Source organism: Dinoponera quadriceps, unplaced genomic scaffold (assembly GCF_001313825.1).
Source record: "Dinoponera quadriceps isolate SergipeBrazil2010 unplaced genomic scaffold, ASM131382v1 scaffold717, whole genome shotgun sequence".
Taxonomy (NCBI): Eukaryota; Metazoa; Arthropoda; class Insecta; order Hymenoptera; family Formicidae; genus Dinoponera; species Dinoponera quadriceps.
In genome coordinates this window covers 1,919,172-1,943,577 of record NW_014555639.1, presented here as the reverse complement: position 1 = coordinate 1,943,577, position 24,406 = coordinate 1,919,172, and the positions used below count along the sequence as shown (strand labels likewise).

General features: G+C 39.4%; 1 protein-coding gene across 1 annotated transcript in view; it reads right to left on the bottom strand.

The window, feature by feature from the left end:
• The window catches only part of LOC106744977 (unconventional myosin-IXb), a 34,905-nt gene extending 13,086 nt beyond the window's left edge, over positions 1-21,819 (bottom strand). The window contains exon 1 of the mRNA XM_014620168.1: positions 21,603-21,819. Within this exon, the coding sequence (XP_014475654.1) occupies positions 21,603-21,819 (217 nt within the window). The remainder of the gene's footprint in view (positions 1-21,602) is intronic.
• Between the last annotated feature and the right edge of the window lie 2,587 nt (positions 21,820-24,406).

Genomic DNA, 24,406 nt, shown 5'->3' with positions numbered 1-24,406 from the left:
TTTTTCTAATTTATATATAGAGAATCGAATCGGCTTGAGAGCTGATCAAAGATAGGCACAGTTCCTTCATAATTTTCTTAGATTTCGGCTCCGATTAGCTAATGGAATTTCACTACTGACAATTAAAAATATCAAGTTGATGAAGTGCCAATGACGAAAGTTGTTCGATCACTTATCATGATCGTATCGTAAGCATTACAATGGTCTCTTTTCTTTTCTTTCTACGGATAAATTGCCTATGGTATCTACACAGATCAGCCAGCCAGCAAGCCGACGAGCCAGCCAAGGTCGATTATCAGCGATCTGAAATCGCGTTTCCACCTCATCAGCAATTCTCCATGGTCGATTCTGAGTGCGATCGAAAGTGTTCCTCCGGAGTGTCGCGTTCTTCCAACAGGACGTGTTTTTCTCCCCTTTTCGACCTGAACTCTCTCGGCCTGGTGATACACGATACCTGACGCTTGATTCGCGCCGCGGAACTGGTCTCGTTGCTCGGTACAACTAACTTCCGGATACGAGATTAGTTACATAACCGGTTCTGGGCCGCGAAGTAAGTTGTTTAACGCGCGCGGCGCCTTATTTACGCCCTGCTCTTGCCGGAGAGCCGATTCAATGTAGGATCGTTCCAGCATTCAGCGTCGTCGCTGCGGGTAATGATGATGCTCGCTGATGCTGAACTAGGCGGAACAGTAAGCAAGCGCATAGACGCATACGTCGAGGAAAAAATACTGTGGCCACGAGGGTGCTGCTGTGATTTGAATAAATCGACAGTCGAAAAATGTGATGTCATTCACCTCAAAGCCAGATAAAGCGGCTTCAACTAACGGTGTTAGCATCCAGGTACTCGGATACCTGGGCCTTTCGGGTATTCCCCGGATAGCCGGGTGCCGGTTATTATAGCGGCTAGTGTGCATAGAGTACCTCGGAGAAACGGAAAAACAAAATCGTCTTACGCGAATCAGCTGCTGCAAAAATCAATAACATACGGCGGAAGAGTATATTTGGGTAATTTCTATGAATTTAAGTATTGAGAAAATGTCTTGAGTATCTGGGTAAAAATTATCCGTTTTATATTGACAGTATCAATATCAATGCAAATTACTTTTGCGAAAGTCGTGAAAATGAGAGAAAACTGAAATGCAATTTGTTAAAATGGAAACCAGAGTTACGTTTTTATATCTCAATAATGAAATCACAGCGCGTGTACGATTCTCCTATAAAACAATTCTACTGAATTTCATTGACATATATAATAAATGTATGAAAATAATAAAATTACTAACAACAATAATAGCAATAGTAATAACATAAATAACAGCAATTAGTAAGGCAACGTTAATAAAATCTACAGCAATCGTAATCAGCAGCAAGAAAAATTAAATAGGAGTGACGAATAAATAAATATTGGTCGGGCAAGAAGCGCGAGTGATGAATGTCTCCAAACTTTATTTTCTTGATTTTCTAGGTATCCTGTAATATAGCGGGCAGATCCTACTACGTGGGAATTAAACTGCGCAGGTACCTTCGGGGGCTGAATGCTCCGTCGAAGAAAACAGGTTCTTTTTGTCTTCTTCTCACCGCACGTCTACACTCCATTCGTTATAACTCCTTCGACTAATGTTTCTTCGACTTACATCGCCGCTTTGACCTTCCCTTAGATATTATTCTCTCCGTCTGCCTAATTCTTCGTGGACTCATGGTTCTCCTTGAATCTATAAATGGTCGAAACTCGAAGTCCCCAATTCTTCGAATCTATGAATTCTTGAATTCTAAAACCCTACGGATCCGTGTGTGTGTGATTCCGAGAATTAAATTAATATTATTATCAAAGTAAACTACGTGTCCAATATATATATATATATATAAATATAAATTATACGTATTATGAAATTAAATTATATGAATGATGTAAATTCCGGTTGCAATTACTCGCATGAATTATAACTGTCATAATTTATATAAATTATTAAGCTATTATTGTAAATCATTAATACGTTTAATATTATTAATTCTTACACTATTAACTCTGCAATGCACAGATTATTTTACACACGGAAACCATAGGTCGCCATCAGTCGAAACTCCTAAGGATCAGCTTTCATTTTATAATTAAAAAAATTGGACATACACATATCCATTTTCATTCATTTAATTATAATCGAAAATTCAGCGATCTGTGTCGAAAGTTAATAACTCAACCTTTTGAACTTTAAATGTTAAAACTAAACAAAACTAATAAGTGACCGGGATGAAGAAGGTTAATAATTTTGGCTGAGCTGGAAGATCGGATCAGAGTAACTAGCGCGTGACACCAAATACTGCTTGAAAAAAATTGTGGGGGCGGGGAAAGCTTGAAAGAATGGGAAGCAGGATAAAGAGAAAAAACGAGGGACGAATAGAGATTACCTTAAGTGCACCGTTATGGTTTGGCACAGGTAACCAGATAACGAAAGAGACGAATTAATCGCGGCAGGTACTCTGCATTCCTCCCTTGTGCGCACAGATTACCAAATCGCGGAGAAATTAATGGCGACGCCCGCACGTATGTCGAAACTTAATTCGTAATTAGGCGCAGAAGCTTATCTTAACGCGTGATATATTTACGAATTTAACCGGCCGGTATTTTTTTTCCAAAAAAGAGAATTCCAACAGTTCTTATTCTACCATTTCCGCAATGAAACTCTGCTCGAATTAACCATAAAAATATATTTAACTCCCGGTCTAGTCTGTTTTTCTCGATTATGTTAAAAAAAGCTTCGTGTAAAATAATTCTCGAAAATATGATAATTTTCGTCTTCTTTAGTGATTTCGTGAAATTGTTACACATGTCGAATAAAAGTTAATGGGAAATCAGGGTAATATTTTATACGTAGAAAAAGAATGCTAGATTCCAATAAATGACCATTCCGATATTTCTTAGGAACTTTTACTTTGATCAAGTAATATTTACTTGGTCCAAATAAAATATTTTCCAAGTAAATTATTCAAACAAAATATATATATTTACTTGATCCAAGTAAAATTTATTTAATTCAAATAAAAACTTACTAAGGAGTATTGGAGTCATTATTTACTTGAGTCTAACACTTTCTTTTCTGTATGTGACGATGTAATAATTTTACGGAAATTAAAAAATTTGATTTATATATAGCAATGATCAATGTGTTTGTAGTGGGAAGATTGCATAGCTTAGACATATTGTGGTTCGTACTCTCGTATTTACGATAATTTATTAATTGAAATTTATCAATTAAAAATGCTTAAATTGGAGATACAAAAAGGACGCAAGATTCATAGAGTAGGAAAACGCATCGCAATAAATTGCATTCCTATACACTTCTATATGGTACATCCATCGAAAAGTCAACATAAGCTGTCGAGAAGCGTGGACGGCAGACACTTGCATGATGTCTCCACAGGATGGACGGGAGCGACAGGATATATGAGATAAATAAGCGGCTGTCGGGTCCGTGTTGCCTTAATAAAATGGTAATTTCCCACGGTGCCAATTCGCCCTGGAACTTTGCAAGCGTAACGCCACTAACGAAGTGACAATAAGCGTAACGACCTCACGTTATCAAAACAGGAAGCTTCATCTAGGATAACAGCTAGCCCATATAATCTCTATATTGAACTTCGCGATGACTTCTGTCATTTCATTAATTAACCGATCAATATAGTTTAATCTTCTAATCTGTTGACACCGTGGAAATAGCATATTGAAGAAGACGCATGCAATAAATATTATAATAATATTATAATTAATATATAAAAAATATCACTTGGTTAAAGTTAATACTAAAAGAATACGTTTACTGATTCATTGTAAATTCGAAATTGGATAAATAAATAAAACCCGAATACATGAGTTTTTTCAATGTTCGCCGAGTATCCGGATGCTTATTTATTTGCAAATTACCCGGGCACTCGTGATTAGCGTTGATAATAGTTTAGAAAAACAAAAGGCGAAGTCAGCTGATACAGAATCGTATGCTGCGAAAATCAATAAGAGATATTATCCTAGCGCTATTCACAACTTTGGGTTTCGAATAATCAGATATTCTGTTATTTCAAGTAGCATTCGAGCGCACAAGTAGCACCCAGGTGAATGCAATTAACGGACAGATATCCGGATATAGAAATTCTACCTGGTTTATATTAACCGATATTATGAGAAATCGCTGATTAAATATTTGTGGAGCTGGGTCGATTTCGAATTTATGTGAAAGCATATATATGTGTATCTCACGATATGATCTGTGCACGTATGTGCATCATCTACCTTTGTGCTTCTCACGCACACGTGCGCCTGTAACACGTGGGATCGAGCGTTGAAACTGGACGTAACATATACACGTACGCACACATGCACGTACACATTTAGGCCGTTGCCCCATATACATCCCCACGAAAAAAAGGTTTCTTTTTTCATCGCGATAGGGTCTAACAAAAGGTGTTTGTTTCCTAAGACCATAGGACTTGAATAACTACTGAAGCATTATAATTAATTCCTCGTCACGCGACGTATTTCAAATGTAAATTTATTTTCGGTCGAGAAAGAAATCATAGTATTCATAAATAAACATTCAATTAATTAATATGGTTAAACATTTAGGCTTTAATGATTAAACCACATTCCATTTTTCATAATAACAATTATTACGTTAAAAATTAATTACTTAAAAAAAATACTGCGAGTAAGGTATAATCCAAATGTTATAAAAATTCTGAAATTCGGAAGTATAAAGTTAATGAAGCATTTGCACAATTATAATTAATTTTTTTTTAATTCGTTCATTTAATTCTCAGTTTGAAAGTAGTGATTTCCTGTTCATCTCTTTTTCTGATTTTCAGCGGATTTTAAGCACCCGATGTGACCTCAAGAACGTTTACGGTTGCTTTTGGCTGGTCGGTTAACCGCTAGTATTTTCGTAACTTCAGAATATAAATTCTTATACAGAAATACTTCTTATGGCTGTTGCATTGAAGTTATTTAATAAAATTAACTTTTTCCTTTCTTTTTACTCTCTTTGAATTCATATTGGTTAACAAATTTAATAAAAAATATTTAATTATTCAGTCCAAGATTATTATATGATAACTAATTAAACTATTTGTGAAATGTTCACTATTTTATTTTTCTTTTCAGTATCACACGTGATTAATGACGATAAAGAATTGGAGAATATTTTAATTAGAGCTCATTTCCGTTGCGTTCCTTCTCTCCACCTAATTACTGTAACTAGGAAAGTCCGTAATTGTGAAGGACGCGCTATAGTGAAACAATAGCTGTAAGGATGTCCTAGACGGCGGAATAATGATTCTTCCCAGCTGAGAAACAAACGAGTGAAAAAGTTATCTTGATGTCGCGGCATATCCTTTTTTGAGAACTCTTCCCATTATCTTTTTCTAACGTCCCTTGGAAAAGGCCAGCGGTTGGGCACAAATGATGTCACCAGGTAGTCTAATCGGTTGCAAGATGATGAAATAACTTCCAACAGGGACTGTATAAGCATGAGACGAATTTTAAATATTAGAAAAAAAATTATTTAAGATTACGTAAGGAGCAGCACGAAATAAAAAGATTTGTTTTCAGTTATAAATCGATAAATATTGTGTTGAAAGCAATAAAATTTTAAGAACCTTTGTCGAATTATGTTAGCCAAAATTTAAGTTGAACATGCTAAATCAAATATTTATCTAAAATATTGTTGTATTTTGAGGTTTATATTTTTGAAAAGTGATCTATATATATATATAAAGAATAAAATTTTATATTTGTTTTCCTCTTTACACCGGTTTTATAATCCGTCAATACGTTTATTTGGAACCATAAATTAGGAATATTAAATTCCCCGGGAATGTTTCAGGTTACTAGGCATCATGAAAAATCAGCAGCAAATTGGCTCAAAGGATATACGGTAAGCAATGAAGGTGCACGAATGTGAATTATTACGACCGCTTAATGTACGCGGTGCAAATTTCTGATTCCGGGGATCGCGTAAATTTTTTACGAGGGACTTTAATCTCTTGGGTACAGTTAAGAATGCTGGGAGGTAATCAAGGAAGAAGAGCCACGAAGACATAAAGAAACTGTATTACTTTAACTGTAAAGCGTAGGCAACTTTTATAACGATCACCGCAACTCTTCATTTTCCGCGCGGCAGGGTCGTATCAAAGGTTCCGCGGAGCCCTTCTGCGTCGTTAAAATCTAACGGTTTAGAGATATTCCAAAAAGCTGACATTTCTACGTCCCTTCCTGTGAATAAGAAAAGGGACTAATCAGACGTTGCAATTTGCGAGATGAAAAAAGTTAAATCGATGCAATGTAGCAATAGCATGTAGCGAATTAATATTTGCTTTCTATGTATTTTCTTAAATTTAGTTATTGTGGAATCTCTTAAAAACTTGAATGTATCCGTATAATAATAATGATATTTTTGTGCAGTTATATGCGTAACTAAGTTAATTTTTCTTCTTATAATCTTTTATTTTCTAGACTTAACATCTCCGATCTTGAGATGAAAAATTTCAACACTTAAACAGAAGCTAGAGCTATATCGACCGAAAAGATTCAAAGATACATGAAAACTTGAAATCTAAAGATCGAAACTTTGAATATATTAAAAATTCGAAAGTTGACGTCTATGACTTGTAAAAATTCTAAACTTCTGAGAATAAACATATAGACGTCAAGATGCGACCTAAAGATGTCAGGCTTCACAATGTAATCATTTAAAGTCCTAGAATTCGAAGCACTCATGGAATGGAAGATTACAGACCCTGATATTTCCTAAAGCGAGGATCCAGCGAAAGAAATTTTGGCTTTCTAAGACCCGACGAAACCAGTTTTATCATTTAAGTGCTAAAGGTTTCCGGGATCAAGAGAATAATACAAAGTCGCGCGGATCAACCAAAAGATGCGCCAACGACTTTGCCATACCTTGCAGCTTCTTCTCGGTCTCCCAGAACTTCTGCAGCTCCGTAAAATATTTGTCCAGTATGAAGACTTTGGAGAGGCCGAGGGTAGCCATTTCAGGCGTTCGAGGCTCGATCTCGTCCAGAATTTCCCTCACTGGAGCTTCCTTTTAGATTCGATCAATCGAGTGTTTCTGCGGACCTGACATCTACAGAACATCACGGTGTTCCCGCGTCTTTGTGTCCTCGGCGCACTCGTCACCGCACTCGCACATCTTCCACCGCAAAAATTCGCCGAAATTGGAAAGAACAAGGGAGGAACGAAGCACTCAAGTCTACATCACACCGCACCGAGGTAAGCTTAATCCTGAGCTTCACAAGTTAAGACCCTACTGAGAGCCGGGAAGGCGGTTTCTATCCGACTTTCCACCTGAATTTCGAGAAAGTGCGCCGCACACTGCACTCTCAGCGTCGGAGAATACCCGAATGAGAACGATAACGTAATGGCCGATATTCACTGATAGGAGCCACCAATTGATCTCGATGAGTGCACTAACACCAGCGTGATTTTCTACAAGCGTAAACTTAACCGAACAGCTACGCGCTTTTAGGCACGTGAAGAGTGCCGAGCCGTCGCGTTCAACTGGGCGTCATTGTTGCCTGGAACCCACCTCCGTACCTGAGCCTTATTTCTTTTAAGGCGCCTTCGCCGTAACTCCGACGGGCGAGAGCTGCGAAGCTTACCTGGTCTTCAGGTAGTTAGATAGAAGGCACCACGCCGGCCTCCGTGATATCTGTCGAGTGGAATTGGGGAGGAAGGAGGGGGACCGAGAGAGGTGGGGGCACTGGTCCCCGACTGGACCGCTCTACGCGAGGCTGTGGAAAAATGGCTGCGGCCCTAGACTCACCTTAGGCAGCTCCCTCGACCTCCACGACTGCGGTTTATCGCGCGCCTTGCTGATCTACGCGGTGAGACTTAAAACCGGGGGAACCGGACCCCGTCAAGCGGAACTTCAAGTGGGCTTTGAGGGGCGCACCAATCAAGTTAATTGAATAATTTCATCATTCCCAAACGGAAGATCGAGATCTCCGAGGAAAAAAATTTAAATATCTACAAGTATGGGGGACGATTAAGCTTAACGCGTAAGAGAAGAATTTCTTCTTTTACTATAGACAACTAATATTTAGAACTAAACGTTTATTAAGTTGTTGTTAAGGAAACAATGATTTATCATGAAATGATAGATTCTTTTGCGAACCGTCCTAAATTTGTGAGAAATCTGTGCATCTAGGTTTACTCTACGCGTTGAGTATTTGAAGATCCAACGGTCCAAGAACATCATCAACTTTCAAGATTCAGTCAAACCGCTAGATAATTTGACTGTATAATTAACTCAGCATCTATGGCCATTTCTGCTCAAGCATCACATGCCGTCAAGAAGGCTGCAGCTTCTCGACATAAATTCAAAACACCTGCCCGAAGAGTGCGCGCATCTCTTCTACATCTTTAAGTCACTTGTTGCTAGCGAGCGCTCATCCACTGACAAGCAACCATTGAGCTGCTCGATGAGTGCGACACGCGATACATGTCACCTGACCCATCTACCCAATGAATGGCTGCTCGCGAGGCAGCCAGAGCAGTCGAAGAGAGACACGAGGAGGTTTGCGCTCTCGTTTGCTGGGCGGTTGAAAAAGAGAGGACAAACGAAGAGATCGATCTTCGTGGCATTCTCGAGGCGCCCTTGCTCCCTTTTTTGCCGGAACGACGAAGAGAGAGGTGGGGAGGGGGAAGAAGAAGATTCGTGGCACACCAAGGGGATTCCGAGCGGACGTTTCGAGGCGCGTTCCGCCTTATAATTTTGATCTACAGCCGCGAAAGGAATCCAACATGGCCGTGCCCGCGGCGGGCTTACTCTGTGTGTCGTAAACAATGCAACATCGTCGTCGTAAGCAACCGCTTTCTCGCTCTGTCTCCTCTCTTCCTTTTCCCTCGCTCACTCCTCGTCTTCTCCTGGGCCTAGCTTGCCCACCTCCCGCGTAGCAGACTTGTTCTTCCCCACTACGCAAGCGGAGGAAAGGCCTCGCGAATGGCAACGCGGAGGGAGGAAGGAAGGCCCTGGCAGGGGCCGACGACCACTATGAGCAGATCCCTACCACCGAATGCGCTCGCTATCGACGAACACGCGGGAGAGGTTAACTTCGTCCGTTCGTTGCGAAAGCAGCCAAAGATTCGGCTAACACAGCTGATTTCATATAAATGACGAATATCTACGTGTATAAAGATTGGTAACCCGTTTTTCTTTAGGTTTTTTGAATAATTTATGTTTACCGAGACTAATATGACGTTAATTACAGAACATTTCAAAATTGGAATTTTCAGTTCATAAATGTTTTTTTGGACAATTGTTAAAAATCGTTTTGAGAAGTTTGATTTTTCATTATGATAATTTGCAGATCTTAGTGTGGTTAAATTATCGAATTATTCTTCATCAGACCAAGTTAAGAAAAATTTAAGAAGACTTTTCTCTCATATAATAACGCGAAAAATATATTTCAAATTTATATATTTTAATATATTAAAAATTTTCATATTATATTTCATTCTTAAAATATAATTATATATATTAAAAGTAATATATCGATCTAGAAATTTGTTGCAATAATTGAAGAATTTTAACATACGAAAACTCGCGGTCCTAAAGTTCCATATAGCTGTTGGAATAAAAATGTTCTCAGGTCTAAGATATGATGAATCAAGGAAATGTTGAGTATTCCCGGTGATTCGATTTAAGGCCCCGCTTCTCGACCGAAGGAGAAAGGCAAGCAGGAGAGGAAGAGGATCTGCTCTTTGCGGCGAAATTCAAATCTCCCTGTAGAAAACCGGTTTCGACGCGAGCGAGACTGGCTTGAGTGAAAAACAAGCCCGTGGGGCCCATCGCAGGTTCTGTTCGTGCTAACTTTGCGTCGATAAGGCAGGCGGCGATTCGATTCCTGTGGGCCCGTGGGCCTATGGGACTGCCAGCACGACCTGGTGAGAAGATCCGAAGATCGTGACTGCCCGCTTCGGTTGATGTTTTACCGATGTTCGAGGCCGGGCCTTTTGAAGTCCACTGGTTATCCAGGCGATGCGTTACCGATCCTCGAAAAATTATCCAAGGACCTTTTTGTACGTTTACGTATTATCGATACGTATGAAGCGGGGCCTTATTGAAGAGTATTTCTATGTAATCCGTAGATCGAAAAAATTGGGGAGCACGAATTGAATCATGCGATAAAACAGACAAGAGGCAGGCCGAGGCTCTATCGTCCTTTATTATTGAGTCGTGTGTTTGAAACGTGATAGGCATGGTAAACTAATAATAACTTATATAAATAATTAATATATTGTAGTAAATGTAACACCAATCTATATATAGTTATATATAATTTATATATAACTGGATTAGCAATTAAACTTGATTGAGTGTGATAATGATAATACGCTTAGTTAGCGCATTATCATTAGTGCTATTCGTATGATAATGATTGTTCAAAAAGAGACCCATCCGATGCAAATAGGTCGATACTGCTCCTCCTTGGACTTAACATTCGATAAGAGACAACGAATGCTTGCTAATCTGACATTGAGTGTTCGTATTTTAAATTCAGTGGCAGCTAATTAGAATACATGCTGATAATTAATGTCGATGTATTTCCTTTACTTCTCGTAAAAGAATGCACTTTTCAAAGTAATTCTCCGTTTAAAAATAATCAGTACGAATATCAATATCCGTGTCTTTTGGGTATTTCCGGGATGCTCGAATATCATGAAGATTACACGAGTATTAGGGAATTATGATTAGTGTACATTATTTTTAGAAAAATAAGATGTAAAATCAGTTAATTCGAGATAAACTGTTACGGAAATCAATGTCAGGTGGCTTGCAAGTGTACATATATGATATATTTTAATATATGGCAAATAACTTGGCATTTTTCTGATTTCTAAAAGTTAACAGTTAATATAGTTATTTATGTTCTTGTTTACAAAAATATAATGCCGTCAATATAATTAAGAAAAGTTAATAATTTGAAATAATTTGATTGTTGGGAAGTTGGGATCTGCAATACAGCGTGCACTGGAGGACAAGCGAGTTGTAACGGTTGAGACGACGGGAGTAAGAGAATCGTGAATTCGTGGGGCCTACAGAACCTTGGAGGAGCTTCATGGGCCCATCCATCAGCGGTTGACATCGGACCAGATTGTCCGTTTTTGTCTCCTTTTCTCCGTCTTTCTTCGTCTCTGATTCGCTGTGCAGTATCCTATGTAAGAAGCAAGAGAAAAAATTCGCGTTATGATATTGAAACCGAGTTCCCTTAAAATTCAACATCATAAAATTAGAAGATATCCCCGATGAAATTTTGCAGAACTCTGGAAATTTTGAATTCGAGTTTGTAGAAATTGGCGAAAATTTAATGAATAAAGGAATTTTCAAAGACTAATGATCATCGAGAACAAGACTGATTAACATATTTAATTTTTGGAAATTTCAAAAATTCCGAAAGACGATAGTTCGAGCAACACGAAATCAAGAATGGAAAAACATAGAACTTATTTCTCCATCATAGCGTAAAAATATTCTGGAAATCAAGCAACTGCGAGACTGTAGATTCTTATTTATGTATTCCAGAAGACAACGACCTGCTGACGAATATTCGAGCAACGAATTCTTTCAATTTTTCATTCTCTCGGATCTCACGACCCTCCTTTCTTCGTCCCGTTCCTCCTTCTCTCCGTCCTTTCTCGTTTCCGAAGTCACATCTCCCGTTTCTGTCTTCCGCGAAAGATTTTGATTTCATGCGTTTTCATTCCTACGCTCGTGTTCCTCTTCCTTCTTTTGACCTTTCTCGTCTTCTTTCCGTCTTTTTTTTATCTTTCCCTGATACAGACATTATGCTGATCCCGCTCTACTTCTCCCGTTCCTCTTTCCATCTTTCGTCCATCTTCCTTCCTCGTCGCGGTCTCGAGGCTGTGCTTCGCTCGACGTTTAATTGGATGAATCGGTACGACATCAATCCATGAAATACGCTTATTCGCGTAACAATGAGGCCGACCAGATTTTTTGGAGGATCACTTGCTTTCTCCCATCGAGTCGGCTCGCATCCATAGTACGATCACAATATAATGCAACATGAACGGAAATCACGCTATCACTTTACTCACAATATTTAAATATTAAAATTAATACACGGTTATGTTAAAAATTTAACACAAAAATTTTAATAAACTAATTTTAACACAAATATAAAATGTGTTTTTACTGTGTAATATATTAACAATATTAGAAAAAATTCTAAGATATTAAAGCGATCTCAAATTACTTTGCCATTTTTATCAACAATCACTTTTTTTCTTCCTCTCTTTTATAATCCAAATATAATCTGGAATACCTGATAAACAGTAAACGCGCTCGTGCAGATTACACTTTAAGTAAACAGTTTCCATCCTTTCTTTCCCTCAAAAATTATTCCGCTCCCTTTGATGCTTAGACCGTCGAGATCGAGCTCAGAATTCATATTACAGTAGATAAATCAATTTCCTTTAATGAATTCCTGTTCTTAAGCTTCTCTTATTGAAGAATTTAAAGTAGCTCCACGTATTATCGTGAAAGAGTGTACGGTGGTTTTATTTCTAACTTTTATTTCACGATCGTACGCGAGAAGTTTATGAAAAGAAAGAAAAGAAATCAAAGGTTAGTTTTAAAATTATGGTTCTAAGAGGACGCTTTTTTTATTTGACCGTCCAATCGATTAGTTACCGATTGAAACAAGAGCTCTTGTGACACAGTGACCTTGGATTTTCCTTTTCATGACCAGAATCGGAAATCTGAACGATCCATCATCCGGCGTCATCCGCGTGCCAGATACGGCGCGATATAATTTGTTCGCCCCATTACATATTGAAAAGCTGTGAAACCCGATCGGTCGGTCTAGCGGATCTTAAGGGATTACGTTAGTGACGAAGAGACGTGTCTCGATCGTCGATCGAGATACGGGAGATCGCCTGCCGTCCGTAACATTCTGAATCCGGTTAACGTAGACTGTAGAGATTTATCAATCGAAGATTAAAAAATGCGAGTTTGTCGTCGAATGACAACAGCTTATTATTAATCCGGAATTTTCTATTTGAATATAAGGGAAAAATTGGAAAGTGAAAATCATAAAAAATTAAATTCCCTTATATTAGTACATGAAAAACTTAAATTTTAAGAACCAAGAGATAATAAAGGAAATGAGGTCTTGCAAATTGCGGAATTTAATGTTTCTCGAACAATCAATGTCTTCAATGAATCTCTAAAGTATAAGAAGTGAAATTTCTTCACAGTAGCTTCACTTTCCCTGCCGGCGTTTCACAACATTGCGCGCGACCAAGCAGGAAACGTATTTATAAATGATAAACGATAGAGATGCCTGAATGCTAGATAAAAGACAAGTGAGGAAATGGAGGACAAACCAACGAGAAGAGACTGCTCGTAACATCTCGGCGAGCATGATCCCCGTTTACAGAAGCGATCAGGGTTTATATCCAAAAGCATAGCGGCGGGACGCGTTATTAATATTACGACGAACGTACTTCAGAATACATCGAGGCTTATCTGCGGCCTCTTGCGCCTCTTCCGAGGACACGCAGCCGCATCCTTTAAGATCCAACACGGGTACACGGCTTATCTCGTCCGGAGGAGAAGCTACGGCGGCCGTAGCAGAAAATGAGATTCGTATAACCGCAGATCGAAGCGCCTCTATGGATAAATGCTGGTAGGATCGGGCGCAGTCATCTGAATGATTCCTAGCGACGTGGGCTTTAAGATTATCTGCTTGGCAAATGCGATCTTATGGGGCGACATTGGAACCTTTTTCTCCGGGTTCGTCTCACAGGAGGAATTTCAATCGGTTATTTGGCAAGAAAATTATCTGAAATTATTCGAGTTGCTAACGCGATGCGCAATGTGCTTTTCTTCAGAAAGACTTTAAGGATGAATTGCTCATAACTTAAAATAAACGAGGAAAATTGCGAAAAGATTACAAATTGATTTATACATCACATTTAAAAGTGACATGAAAAGTTTGACAGTAACTCAGAGCTTGCATCAAGTGTTGATTCACTTTAAAGGATGTCGTAAAGTGAAATGAGTTTGACAAGAATTCGATGTGACTTGTGCATTGCGTATATATTGAAATATTATCTAACTCATTGCTCGTGCAATGAGAAAAAAATTCGAGAGCTGACATACTTGTAATTAAAGTATCAACTTTAATCTTCGGGATTGACGTGAAAAAGACTCGGAGAATAGATTCAGGATACAAGAATCGCCAATCACACTATTATTAATTCTTGACTTTTGATAGCAACGGGAGAGAATCGGTGGATGGTCGGACGAATGAAAGAAGCAGCGTTAACGGTAGCATCTGCGTCCGTTAAGCGCGGAAACCGAAGGAATAAAGCTCTCCGTAACCGGCAACGATCCGCCGACTTTTCACAACTGCTCGGCGCGAAAACATTTCCTCGAGGTATATGTGGCTCTGTGCTTTTAGCGCGCGCGCTACGCAACAATGGCCGCCGGGTTTAGAGACGCTCTTACAGCGTAATATGACGCTGTACTTTTCGTTAACTACGAAGGCCACTGTGAAATCTTACGACGACTCGCAAGCACCCCGGCGGCAATGCACCGACTTATCTGGTTGAAAAAGTAGATAAGCGAAGTTATAGCGCGACTAAGACGGGGCTTAAGCTGGTTTGATACCTTTGGCCATACGTGTCACAGATATTGCAAGTGACTCGATTATTCAATCTTGCATCGTTCTATGATATAATTATTAATCTTTTCTTTCATTTTTCTTTACTGGCCAGTTTTCGATAAAAAATACGCGGACAATGAATAAAATTCGACGAAATTTCAACAAACTAACTATTTATAGGGAAGAAAGCATCAATTTATGATCTCACGCGTCCACAGAAGTCAAGCTCGGGATTTGTAAAGGGAATCTGATTTATGATATTGCAGTAGATTATTATTATTCTCTTTTAGGTCGGGTGATATTGATTAATATGCGCAGCTCGTACAAAAGCGATCGGCGCGTAATAGCGAAACACGTTGCGTTCTCACGACGTGTCTTGCAGCTTCTGAGTAGGCTGCTGACACCGCAACTGCTGATTCTGATGCGCAAATATAAATCACCATCTTGCTCGACGATCATCAAACTGGCCTAGCTATATTAACCAATATTAACAATTCGCAAATCAGAGTTCTGGAATTTATGTTATTTTAGATATCAACAAGCTATTTGTGTGCAATGTCGTTTTACCGTAATCCGCGCAACTATTTTTCAATTCAAGTTTGTTACGATTGCCCCATTTGAATAACTGGCAGCATGAGAAGATTAGCGGAAAGGCGAACATTCATTTGTGTATGACAAACATGTAATCTTTTTTCTGTACGAAACGTGTAAGTTTCTTTCAATTTTGAAGTGTGAAGTCCTGTGAGGTGTTTTACCTGTTCGCTCATTTACTGAACGTGACTCACATTATCCTAACGACAACTATTATTTACAGAGGTGTGATTGTTTTTAACTTCACAGTTTTGAATGATTTCTCTTGTTAGAAAATAAGGCAATTCCTAATCACGAAGAAAGTCGTGATGTCTTGATTGTTCTGATTGAGCAGAAGGAATCGGAGATGTTCCAAGGACCCAGGTATCCAATGGCTTCGACACCCCATATTGCCGTGTGTCTCGACAGGAAATAAATCCAGCAGTGGGCGGGTGCGATCGATCATTCGCGCTAATTAATTCATCCGTCAATTAGCGGCGCGAACGGGAGTGCGTATATGCGTATGGGTGCCTCTTCGCGTCGGCACGGGCGCGCAAAAAAAGGGCATCCGCGGGGAGGAGGTGAAGGAAGAGGTGAGGAGCCACCGTTTCTCCGGGAATTTAATTAAACCGAGTGGAGACGAGGGTAAGGCGATACAGGACGTCGCGCGCGCCTGCAAGAAGCTCCCATTGAAGCTCGTTCTTTCAACTCGCTTCCATAATGATTTTCTCGCCTCCGTTAGACGCGTAGGTGCATACGCAGCTCGCATACGCGCGCGTGTGTGTATGTATGTGGGCGGGAGAAGATTTGTGCTGCTTGCGAAACAGTATTCGAGCCAGTTAGGATATGAAGTCATTTGCAGTTGTTCCGTTCGTAAATTTGAAGCGAAACTACGCAGGATAATATAATTACTATCAGACTTCTTAATATATCATCTCTAAGAGATAGAAGGCAATTAAAATATGTGTCAAATGAGTTATTCACGATTCATTATCGTCGCCCAAATGTATTACATGTCCATCGGCTTAGATTAGTCTTATCCTCACGTGTCCTTTTATAATATAATTATAAAAATACAATTAATTATTTACACAACGAAAACGAGGTTAATGGGATTGATAATCCGAGGAAAGTTCGTGTCACAAATAATTTCTCTTGAAAGCTGCAGCTTCTTTTAAAAAAAAGTTAGAATGCAAAAAATGTAATATTTATAATTACGTATAAAATCGTGTGTGCGTGCTCGGACCGAGTCGCATAACGCCGGGCTGCGCTTTCTATTCGCGATGGAGTTGTAAATATACGAGAGAGAGAGAGAGGAAAAAGAGAGAGAGAAAGAGAGAGAGACATTCGCCGACGCTGTTAACATAAATTTGCATCAGGGCCCGACGTGGTTTTTGCAAGCCCGCTATCCTCCCGGCAAAAAGAAGGCACGCCGGTTTCATAGACGAAGTTAAATTGGCGGACTTAAGATACCAGACTCGGAAGAGCTGAATACCTGCCACCTGTGATCGATAGATCCATGCATTTTAGCGGCTTTAAACCTCGAACGAAAACCTGACGCACACGATACCGTTTTAATTCCACTCTAATGTTTTCCTCTCGAATTCTCCTGCCCATGTAACATCTCCTTGTTACATTTTTTAAAATACATATCCATGCTATATACATTATGTATGTACTTCACGTTTCAGGATTTATTTTGATCGCATTCCCATTCCGTAATTATTTTCTCTTGGAATCTGCGTCGATGATATATAACCGGAACTAGCCGTAAGACGCTATGCTAGTACCCGCTTCTCGAATTCGAGGATTCACTTGTCATCTTTCATGCTATCTACGATGACAGATGCCGCGAAATCACGCATACCCGCGCACACAGACAGCCGCGCGATAACTCAGCCCGGCGGTATATAATTATCAAACCGCGTAATTGTTAATTATTGCGCCATTGTTAGCGGCCAGTAATTAATGCGGTGCCAAAGTCTCTCGGTACTCTCTCTCTCTCTCTCTCTCTCTCGTCTCACGCGATCGCCGCGGGTGATTAGAACGTACTTACGCCCTAAGCAGTGACCGAAGACAGGAGATTCTGCGGTAGAGATCCGCGGAAACGGAAATACTTCCGTGTAAACTCTCGTTCCGGGGGAAAAGCATCTTTTCCAACCAGACAATATGCGACAATATAATTTTGAAGACTCGCAAACAAAAGAAAGTTTTTTCCCATTTTTCCACGGATTTCTTCGGTTCCTGTCTCAACATTGATAGAAAATTATAGTTAGTTTCAGCGCTAAACATAATCACAAAAATAGTTAGGAGAATTATTTTTTTAGTAAATGTTACTATAATGCCAGTAATAACTTTAGATGTATGCTATTACTATTATAAAATGTTTAATGTCTATTTATAATTTTCTATCTAACTAGAAACTAACTATAATTTTCTATCGGTGAAAAAAATAAATATTCGTTTAGAAAAATTCATGACTATTCTGTTAAAACCTGTTACATTGTAAATTCTTTTATGAAGATCTTAAACCGCTACTGAGAACAAAGAATTCGTCGTCGTAATTAAAAAAGTACTTTCCCGTAAAAAAAGATAAAAAACCGAAAAAATCCGCGATAAAATTGTAAAGAAATCGCGCTTTTTCCAAGCCTTCAAAATTATACGCGACATTGATACAACATTTGCGTGACGCTGGCGACTGGTATGTTTTACGCTAATCTGTCTTTAGATTTTCTGTATAAAGCGAGAGCTTTCGACGTCGTGACGTTATTGTCGAGGCAAACTGAAATGTATCCTTTGCGTATCGCTGAGAATGGAAAGCTCAGGAAAGCGACACCGGGGAAACGGCACCAGCTTCGCGAGGAAGCAGAACGAAGAGGCGTCTCTTGCGAGAGGAGACGTATCTTTTTCAAAATAAAAATAATATAGTATTATACAACGTTTATCTGGTAGTACCAATCGATACACCTTGCGGACCTTTTCGCGCCGCATGTTTTATTTATCGAATGCATCGGAGCGGCGCGACGAAGACCGAAAGGAAGGTGGTACGTACGTACGTAGTGATTTATGGGGGCAACACCTGACGGCATTTTGTTCGCTTTTGCATCAGCGGCGTTGTTACGTTGGCAGGCAGCTCCGCCCTTTTTTGCCCCCTTCCTCCTCTTCGCCCCATTAGTAATGCCTCGGTCATTACGAGCCCCCAGTCGATTCCCCGCGGCTAATAAATTCCGATAAAATTTCCATCCCCCACCCCCCACCCACCTCCCCGTAGGTTGTATGGCAAGCCAGCGTAATTAGGCCGAAATTGTAATGCTCTTTATCAGTTGTGTGCGTTCTGTCGAAATCGTATCGACATCCCGGCAAATTGATTTTTGATTGTGAAAATAAAGCAAGACATTCGCGTACCTGGATTAACCATGTAAAAAACAAAGAAGATAATCCGCTAGATCTCCAAAAGTTGAATTAATATGAGTTTAAAATTTCATTTAATCGGTATATATTACTAATGCTATTACCTCAAGAGACTTCCGGCTGAATTAACTTGCAAATTCGTATATGTATTATTATTTTCAATATCCGGGCATCACATGCAGTCCGATGCTTTATCTAGATACTTTATCGAGTTAAAGATAATGTCTAGATAATATCTAGATAAATTCTTTATCTAGATACCAGCGAGTAATCAAATATAAATTTATTTTATTATCCATTCTGTACATCATGTCTGACTGTATTTTTGAGCGGCCGGGAACAAATTAATTATAACGGATATATGTATACAGGCTTAAAGTGTTTACAATTTTTCTTGCTTCATAATAACAATATCAATGATTTGTGCTGGCAAACATGAACACCAAAAGTGTAAATATTTATCTTTCCCAGTTGTTTTTCCAGTTTATCGCCTTTCTAAATTGATGAGTTTACCACATGCTAAAAATATTTTATAAAGATTAGCAAAGAAAAAAAAATGTTTAATTTGTTATCTCTATTAATTTTCGATTGCCTCCAAAAAATAAGTAATTTTCGTTGAAATTGGAGGACTTCTTCGTAACCTCACCCTCTTTCTTCTCTTTTATGCAGCATAAATTAAATAAATAAAAAATTTCTTATTTTGTTAGTAACTTGATAATAATCCGTAGTCTGTGGCCGTTGCACGTGTCGAAATAATCGCGACGTTATTATCCACGTATTGGCCTGTTTTCGTTTTCTTCTTGCGATAGCGGAAGGTCGTAAACCGCCACCGGAAACGAAGAACTCCTCACCGTAATTAAAACGGTGCGTAAAACTCCTTTATCCTTCTCTTCGTAAAACTTAATGACTGAACTTAGCTGTTGACTATCACCGCTCGCTCGTCAGAGCTAAAAAATTGCGAGGGAAGATAAGAAATACCAAACCTATTTTGCGATAACTGAAGAAATGTTAATAGTAACAGTACAAAACTCTTAGTAACAGTACAAAACTCTTACCATTCAAAAATTTTAAGTTTGAGGAGTTGTACTTGCGCGAACATTACCAAAAAGGTATAATTGAGACCTGGTTCGACGAATGGCTCAAAATTTTTAATAATGAGATTGAAAAATTGAAAGTATCATATTCCGGATAATAGTTCATTTAATTACTTACCGCGTAATAAATCTTCAAATATTCATATTCAGAATATAAAGAAAAATTATGGTTAATTAATATAAAAATTAATATTATAAGAAAAATATTATAAGAAAAATTATTGTTAATTAATATAAAAATTAATATAAATAAAAGAGGAAATTTATTGTAATAGAAAGAAGCAAGAAAAGATGTCGAGGTGATTTTTCTGTCCTCTAGACGCTTCCGGAATTCTCAGTTTTATTTTTTCCGTCCGGCCGTTTAGTTAAAGTACAACCAGCTGATATGGGATCAGACAAATTTGGATCGGGCCAACTGTTGGCGCGAAGACAGGCCTGGTGGCACATTCACATAATTAGCAGTGACTCGGTGATAATGAACCCTATTATAGTCCGGATCCGTCGGTTAATTAGGTTGCGCGCTGATTTATTACGATCGCGAGGTATCTGCCAGCTCTGAGCGCAGAACTAAGCGCATATCTCGTTGCATCTGCATACGTGCCGACTGACTCGCGCATATGTCGTGCATTCAGAATGTATTTCAATCGTCTGAAAAGAACTTATTCAGCGATCATTCCTAGATCACCCTAGCTCGATCCGTGGACTCTCGCGGCTGTCTACCCTCGATGATAGCTGAGGTAGATACTAACGTCCGGTACGGCCTCCTCTCACGCCTACAGTGCCATGCAATTTTAGTGTGTCTTTCTAGAAACAGGTTCTCTCCGCGTTTCCAGTTAACACTAGTGATTTACCGAATTGTAGAGAAGCATAGTCGTAAATATTTTCAGCAGACGGTCGATATTCATCCGTTCATCTTGATATTAAGAAATCTAACTAAAGACTCTCCTACACTCGCCTCTCTTTAAATATCTCTCGATTTATCATTATATATCAGAAATTATGACTCCGATGATATACAATTAAAAAATCAAAAAGACTGTGTAATCATAACATTATTTTTTAATGTTATGATTACATTTTTTTTCATTGTTTTATTATTGTATCTTAATTTTTATAAGACTATGTTACTAATTAATTGCTGGACATTAATCAATAATTTTTGCGGTCAGGAGTAAATATTGATTTACGTCAGAAAAAAACGATCTCGTATATATTTCTACAGATCGTCTTTCTACGTGTAAAAAATTAAGTTTCCCTGTCAGTATGCTGATAATATTCAGTGGTTGGCAGCTGATTGGAAAGACGGCGAGTACTTTTGGAGGCCACTGTATATCCTCCTTCATCCTTCGGATCGGTCGCGACGCTCGCGGGCTGCATCCTTTATCGGAGCGCGAGTGCAAAGAATGGCAGCAAGCGCGCGACCCGGCAGCTCGTATCCCTGTATGTATACGTAATGCCCGAGACACTCCGCAATACGATTTGTAGAAGAGAAATGGAGCAACTTGCATGAGGAAAGTTGCGCCCCGGGAGAAAGAGAGGTGACGGCGGCGGCGGCAGCGACGGTGGCGAGAGTTATCCCGCGCGTGTAAACAAACGAAACAGACGAAACAATCTGCGAAAGTGAGGCGCCAGCGGCTCCGTTTTGCAACTTCCCAAGATACTGCAATCATCGCTGATCTCGGTGGAACACGTTACGCTCTTAATAACCCTTTATATATAGCTTGTCGAAAAGCCCCACGAGGAAACGTTCGAACACAGACGGAATATCAAACGATTACTTGCTACGTAAAGAAGCTTAATTTCCATGCGAGAAAAAACAGTTTGAACACTCACCAGAGTAGAAATTGGACTTCTTCAGCAGCCACGCCTGAAGAGCCAGACGCTCTCGATGCCTGCAGAAGAACTCGGGTCGGATGCCGTGTCTCGTGAGGAACTCGTCGCACCTGCGGAGCGCCGCTAACGCTTTGGCAGCCTCGATTTCGTCCACGTCCGCGATCAGGACACCGGTGGATTTCGCCTCGTAGGTTTCGTCCGGCAACAGCATACCCATCTCCGCGCCTTCCTCGGATCGGTTAGAAGAATCTCGGATAATGATGAGAGAGTTTTTCTTGTCGCTCCTGCCGCCGGAAATGTCGCTACCCCGACGACTTCCGACTCGTCCCAGGCACATATTAGCCCCGTGAGAAGGTTTCCTCGGGATCTTTCGGCCTCCGTCCTCTTGTGATTACCGCGGATGATAATTCATTTGTTCTGCCGCTTTAATTATGATCGCCTTATCTTGCTGATGTCTTTCTTTCCATGTAAGATGAGATTTATAAATTTATTACGATGTCTGATAACAGGATAAGGTATCCTTGGTGAGTCGTTAGCTATCACGTTCTTCGCAAAGTATAGTGGAATCTTGCACTATAGTTTTTCACAGTAGTCTGCAAAATGTTACCGCAACGTATGCAAATACGTCTGTTGCAAACCAATCTTTTCGACGATATATTTATTCTATCCTCGTGAAGAAATGTTGTTCTACGGAAACATTAAATTGAAAAGGTATGGAGAATCAAACTTTGGTTATTTCTGGGAATTATTGATGGTGGATCGTCTTCTTTTCCAGACTGATGATACACTGCCTTCTCGCTTACGATCGATTTAAATCTTCTTCGTTAATTATAATTTTCGTTCGGAACGGTCCTACAATACGATAGTTTAGGCGAAATTGCTGTTACATAAATTATTGCGTCCACACATTCAGTACTTCATTCCACAGTAATTCATTTAATCCTCGTTGAACATGCGTGATATCGACGCACTGAGCTAGTATCGATTATGCGAGCAGAAACGAACAAACCGATTAGCTCACAACCAGTCGACAGGATTAGTTTACGCACATAAACTTTCTTTTTGTATAAATTACTGCAAGTGTATGTCCAATAAGCTAATAATCTCTTTATAACCGTTTAGCTTAGCGTCGATTACACAGCCGAATTCAAGCAAATCGATCGTGTAATTCTCATTCAGACAACGTATTGATTATTGCTTCGTTCACATATTTTCTTCCTAAATAATTCAATAATTTTTCAAAACTTCTTTGGAATTATTTATTTTCCTTTTCTTTGCGAATTTCAGAATTATTGCGTAAGAAACACCGATGATGTTAAAAATATCGACTGCGGTCGAAAAATCAAACAAATTAATTATTTTTTCATGTTTTCGCACTCATCATTAAAATCTCGTTCTCTCTCTTTGGAAGTCTTTTTCTATATATTCATGCACAAAAATCTTCTCACGTTTATTTAATTATTGTACGGCTAGACTGGCATGATCGATCGCTTTCCGATGATTAATTGCACAGCATTCAGCAGATCGATTGTTTCTTTAAATATTTCTTCACTAAAAGCAACATTCCTTTACACACGTACTTCCTTTCCTTTCTCTTTCTTCCTTTTACTTCCTTATTTTCCTCCTTTTTTAGTGATAAAAGATTGTCCCGCTTGATAATTTACTTAATCCTCGTTTAAAGTGCGCTCGTACGTCGATCCACATGTTGATCACGTCGCAACTATCGATCACGCGCCGAAGATCGATCAGCTGATTGCCTCCTCGAGCAGCTTCGCGACTTTCTTCGGCAGGCTGGCACTTGGTCACGCGAGACATCCTCGGCAAACGATCCTACCACTCTTCAAGATCGATCTTGGACTCGTGATAGCTCCGATATTCTCGCCTAGGTGGTACTCGGTACTCAAAGCAGGCTGTTGTTTTCCTGAATCAAGTGCCACGTAGTGTTGGGTATCCGTTCGTTTAAACGAGATATCGAACAAGGAAGTCCTGAGAATCCTCTTATTCTACGGTAGATTCTATCGTCGGTATTATATTATCCATTCCGCTGCTGTGACGACAGAAAATCGCGCATCTCTGGTACGCCGATGGCCTGACCAGGGGGAGAGGGAGGTATTAAAAAAATAGAATATTCATGGAAAATAGAAAATTAAGTCCTCTAACTCGATCTGAGTATTATCGCCGATGATGAGGAACGATAACAAAAGAGGAAAGTGTTTTCTTAATATCACGACGAGAGAATATGATAACCGCTTGGAATCATACGGTTCAACTTACCGGTTAACAGTCGCCGAGTGGTAATGACAGAAAACAACAACTCTATGTTTAAGGCCAATTATTTGCCGCGGACAAAGTTTTGGTATTTGAAATATCTCGAAGCTGCCGGAAGCAGTTGATTGAAAAACATTCGACGGAGGCTATAGGAAGTCGGACGTTTAGGAGAAGTCTCGTATTTACGGATCGGTTAAAATGGTGTCGCGTGTGCATAGAATTTATAGCGAATTGCTAGGGATTATAGGAGACGATGGCACCATTTAACAGCACGGCCATTTCCATTTTAGAGTGTCGGGCAACAATGACACAATAACGATACCGCAAACCACCACGGTTGTTACCATCGTCACGATTATCGCGCATTTTCGTGACGCCACTGACGGCCCGATCAAGCTATAGATTTCTCTATACCGCAGCTGAGTGAAACGGGTTTTAATAATGCTCCACTCATTTCAACAGCCTGCACTCCAAAATTTTACACAACTAGCGTTCGCCACTTTTTCCGTTTTCATTTCGCCCTCTTTTCTTCTTTC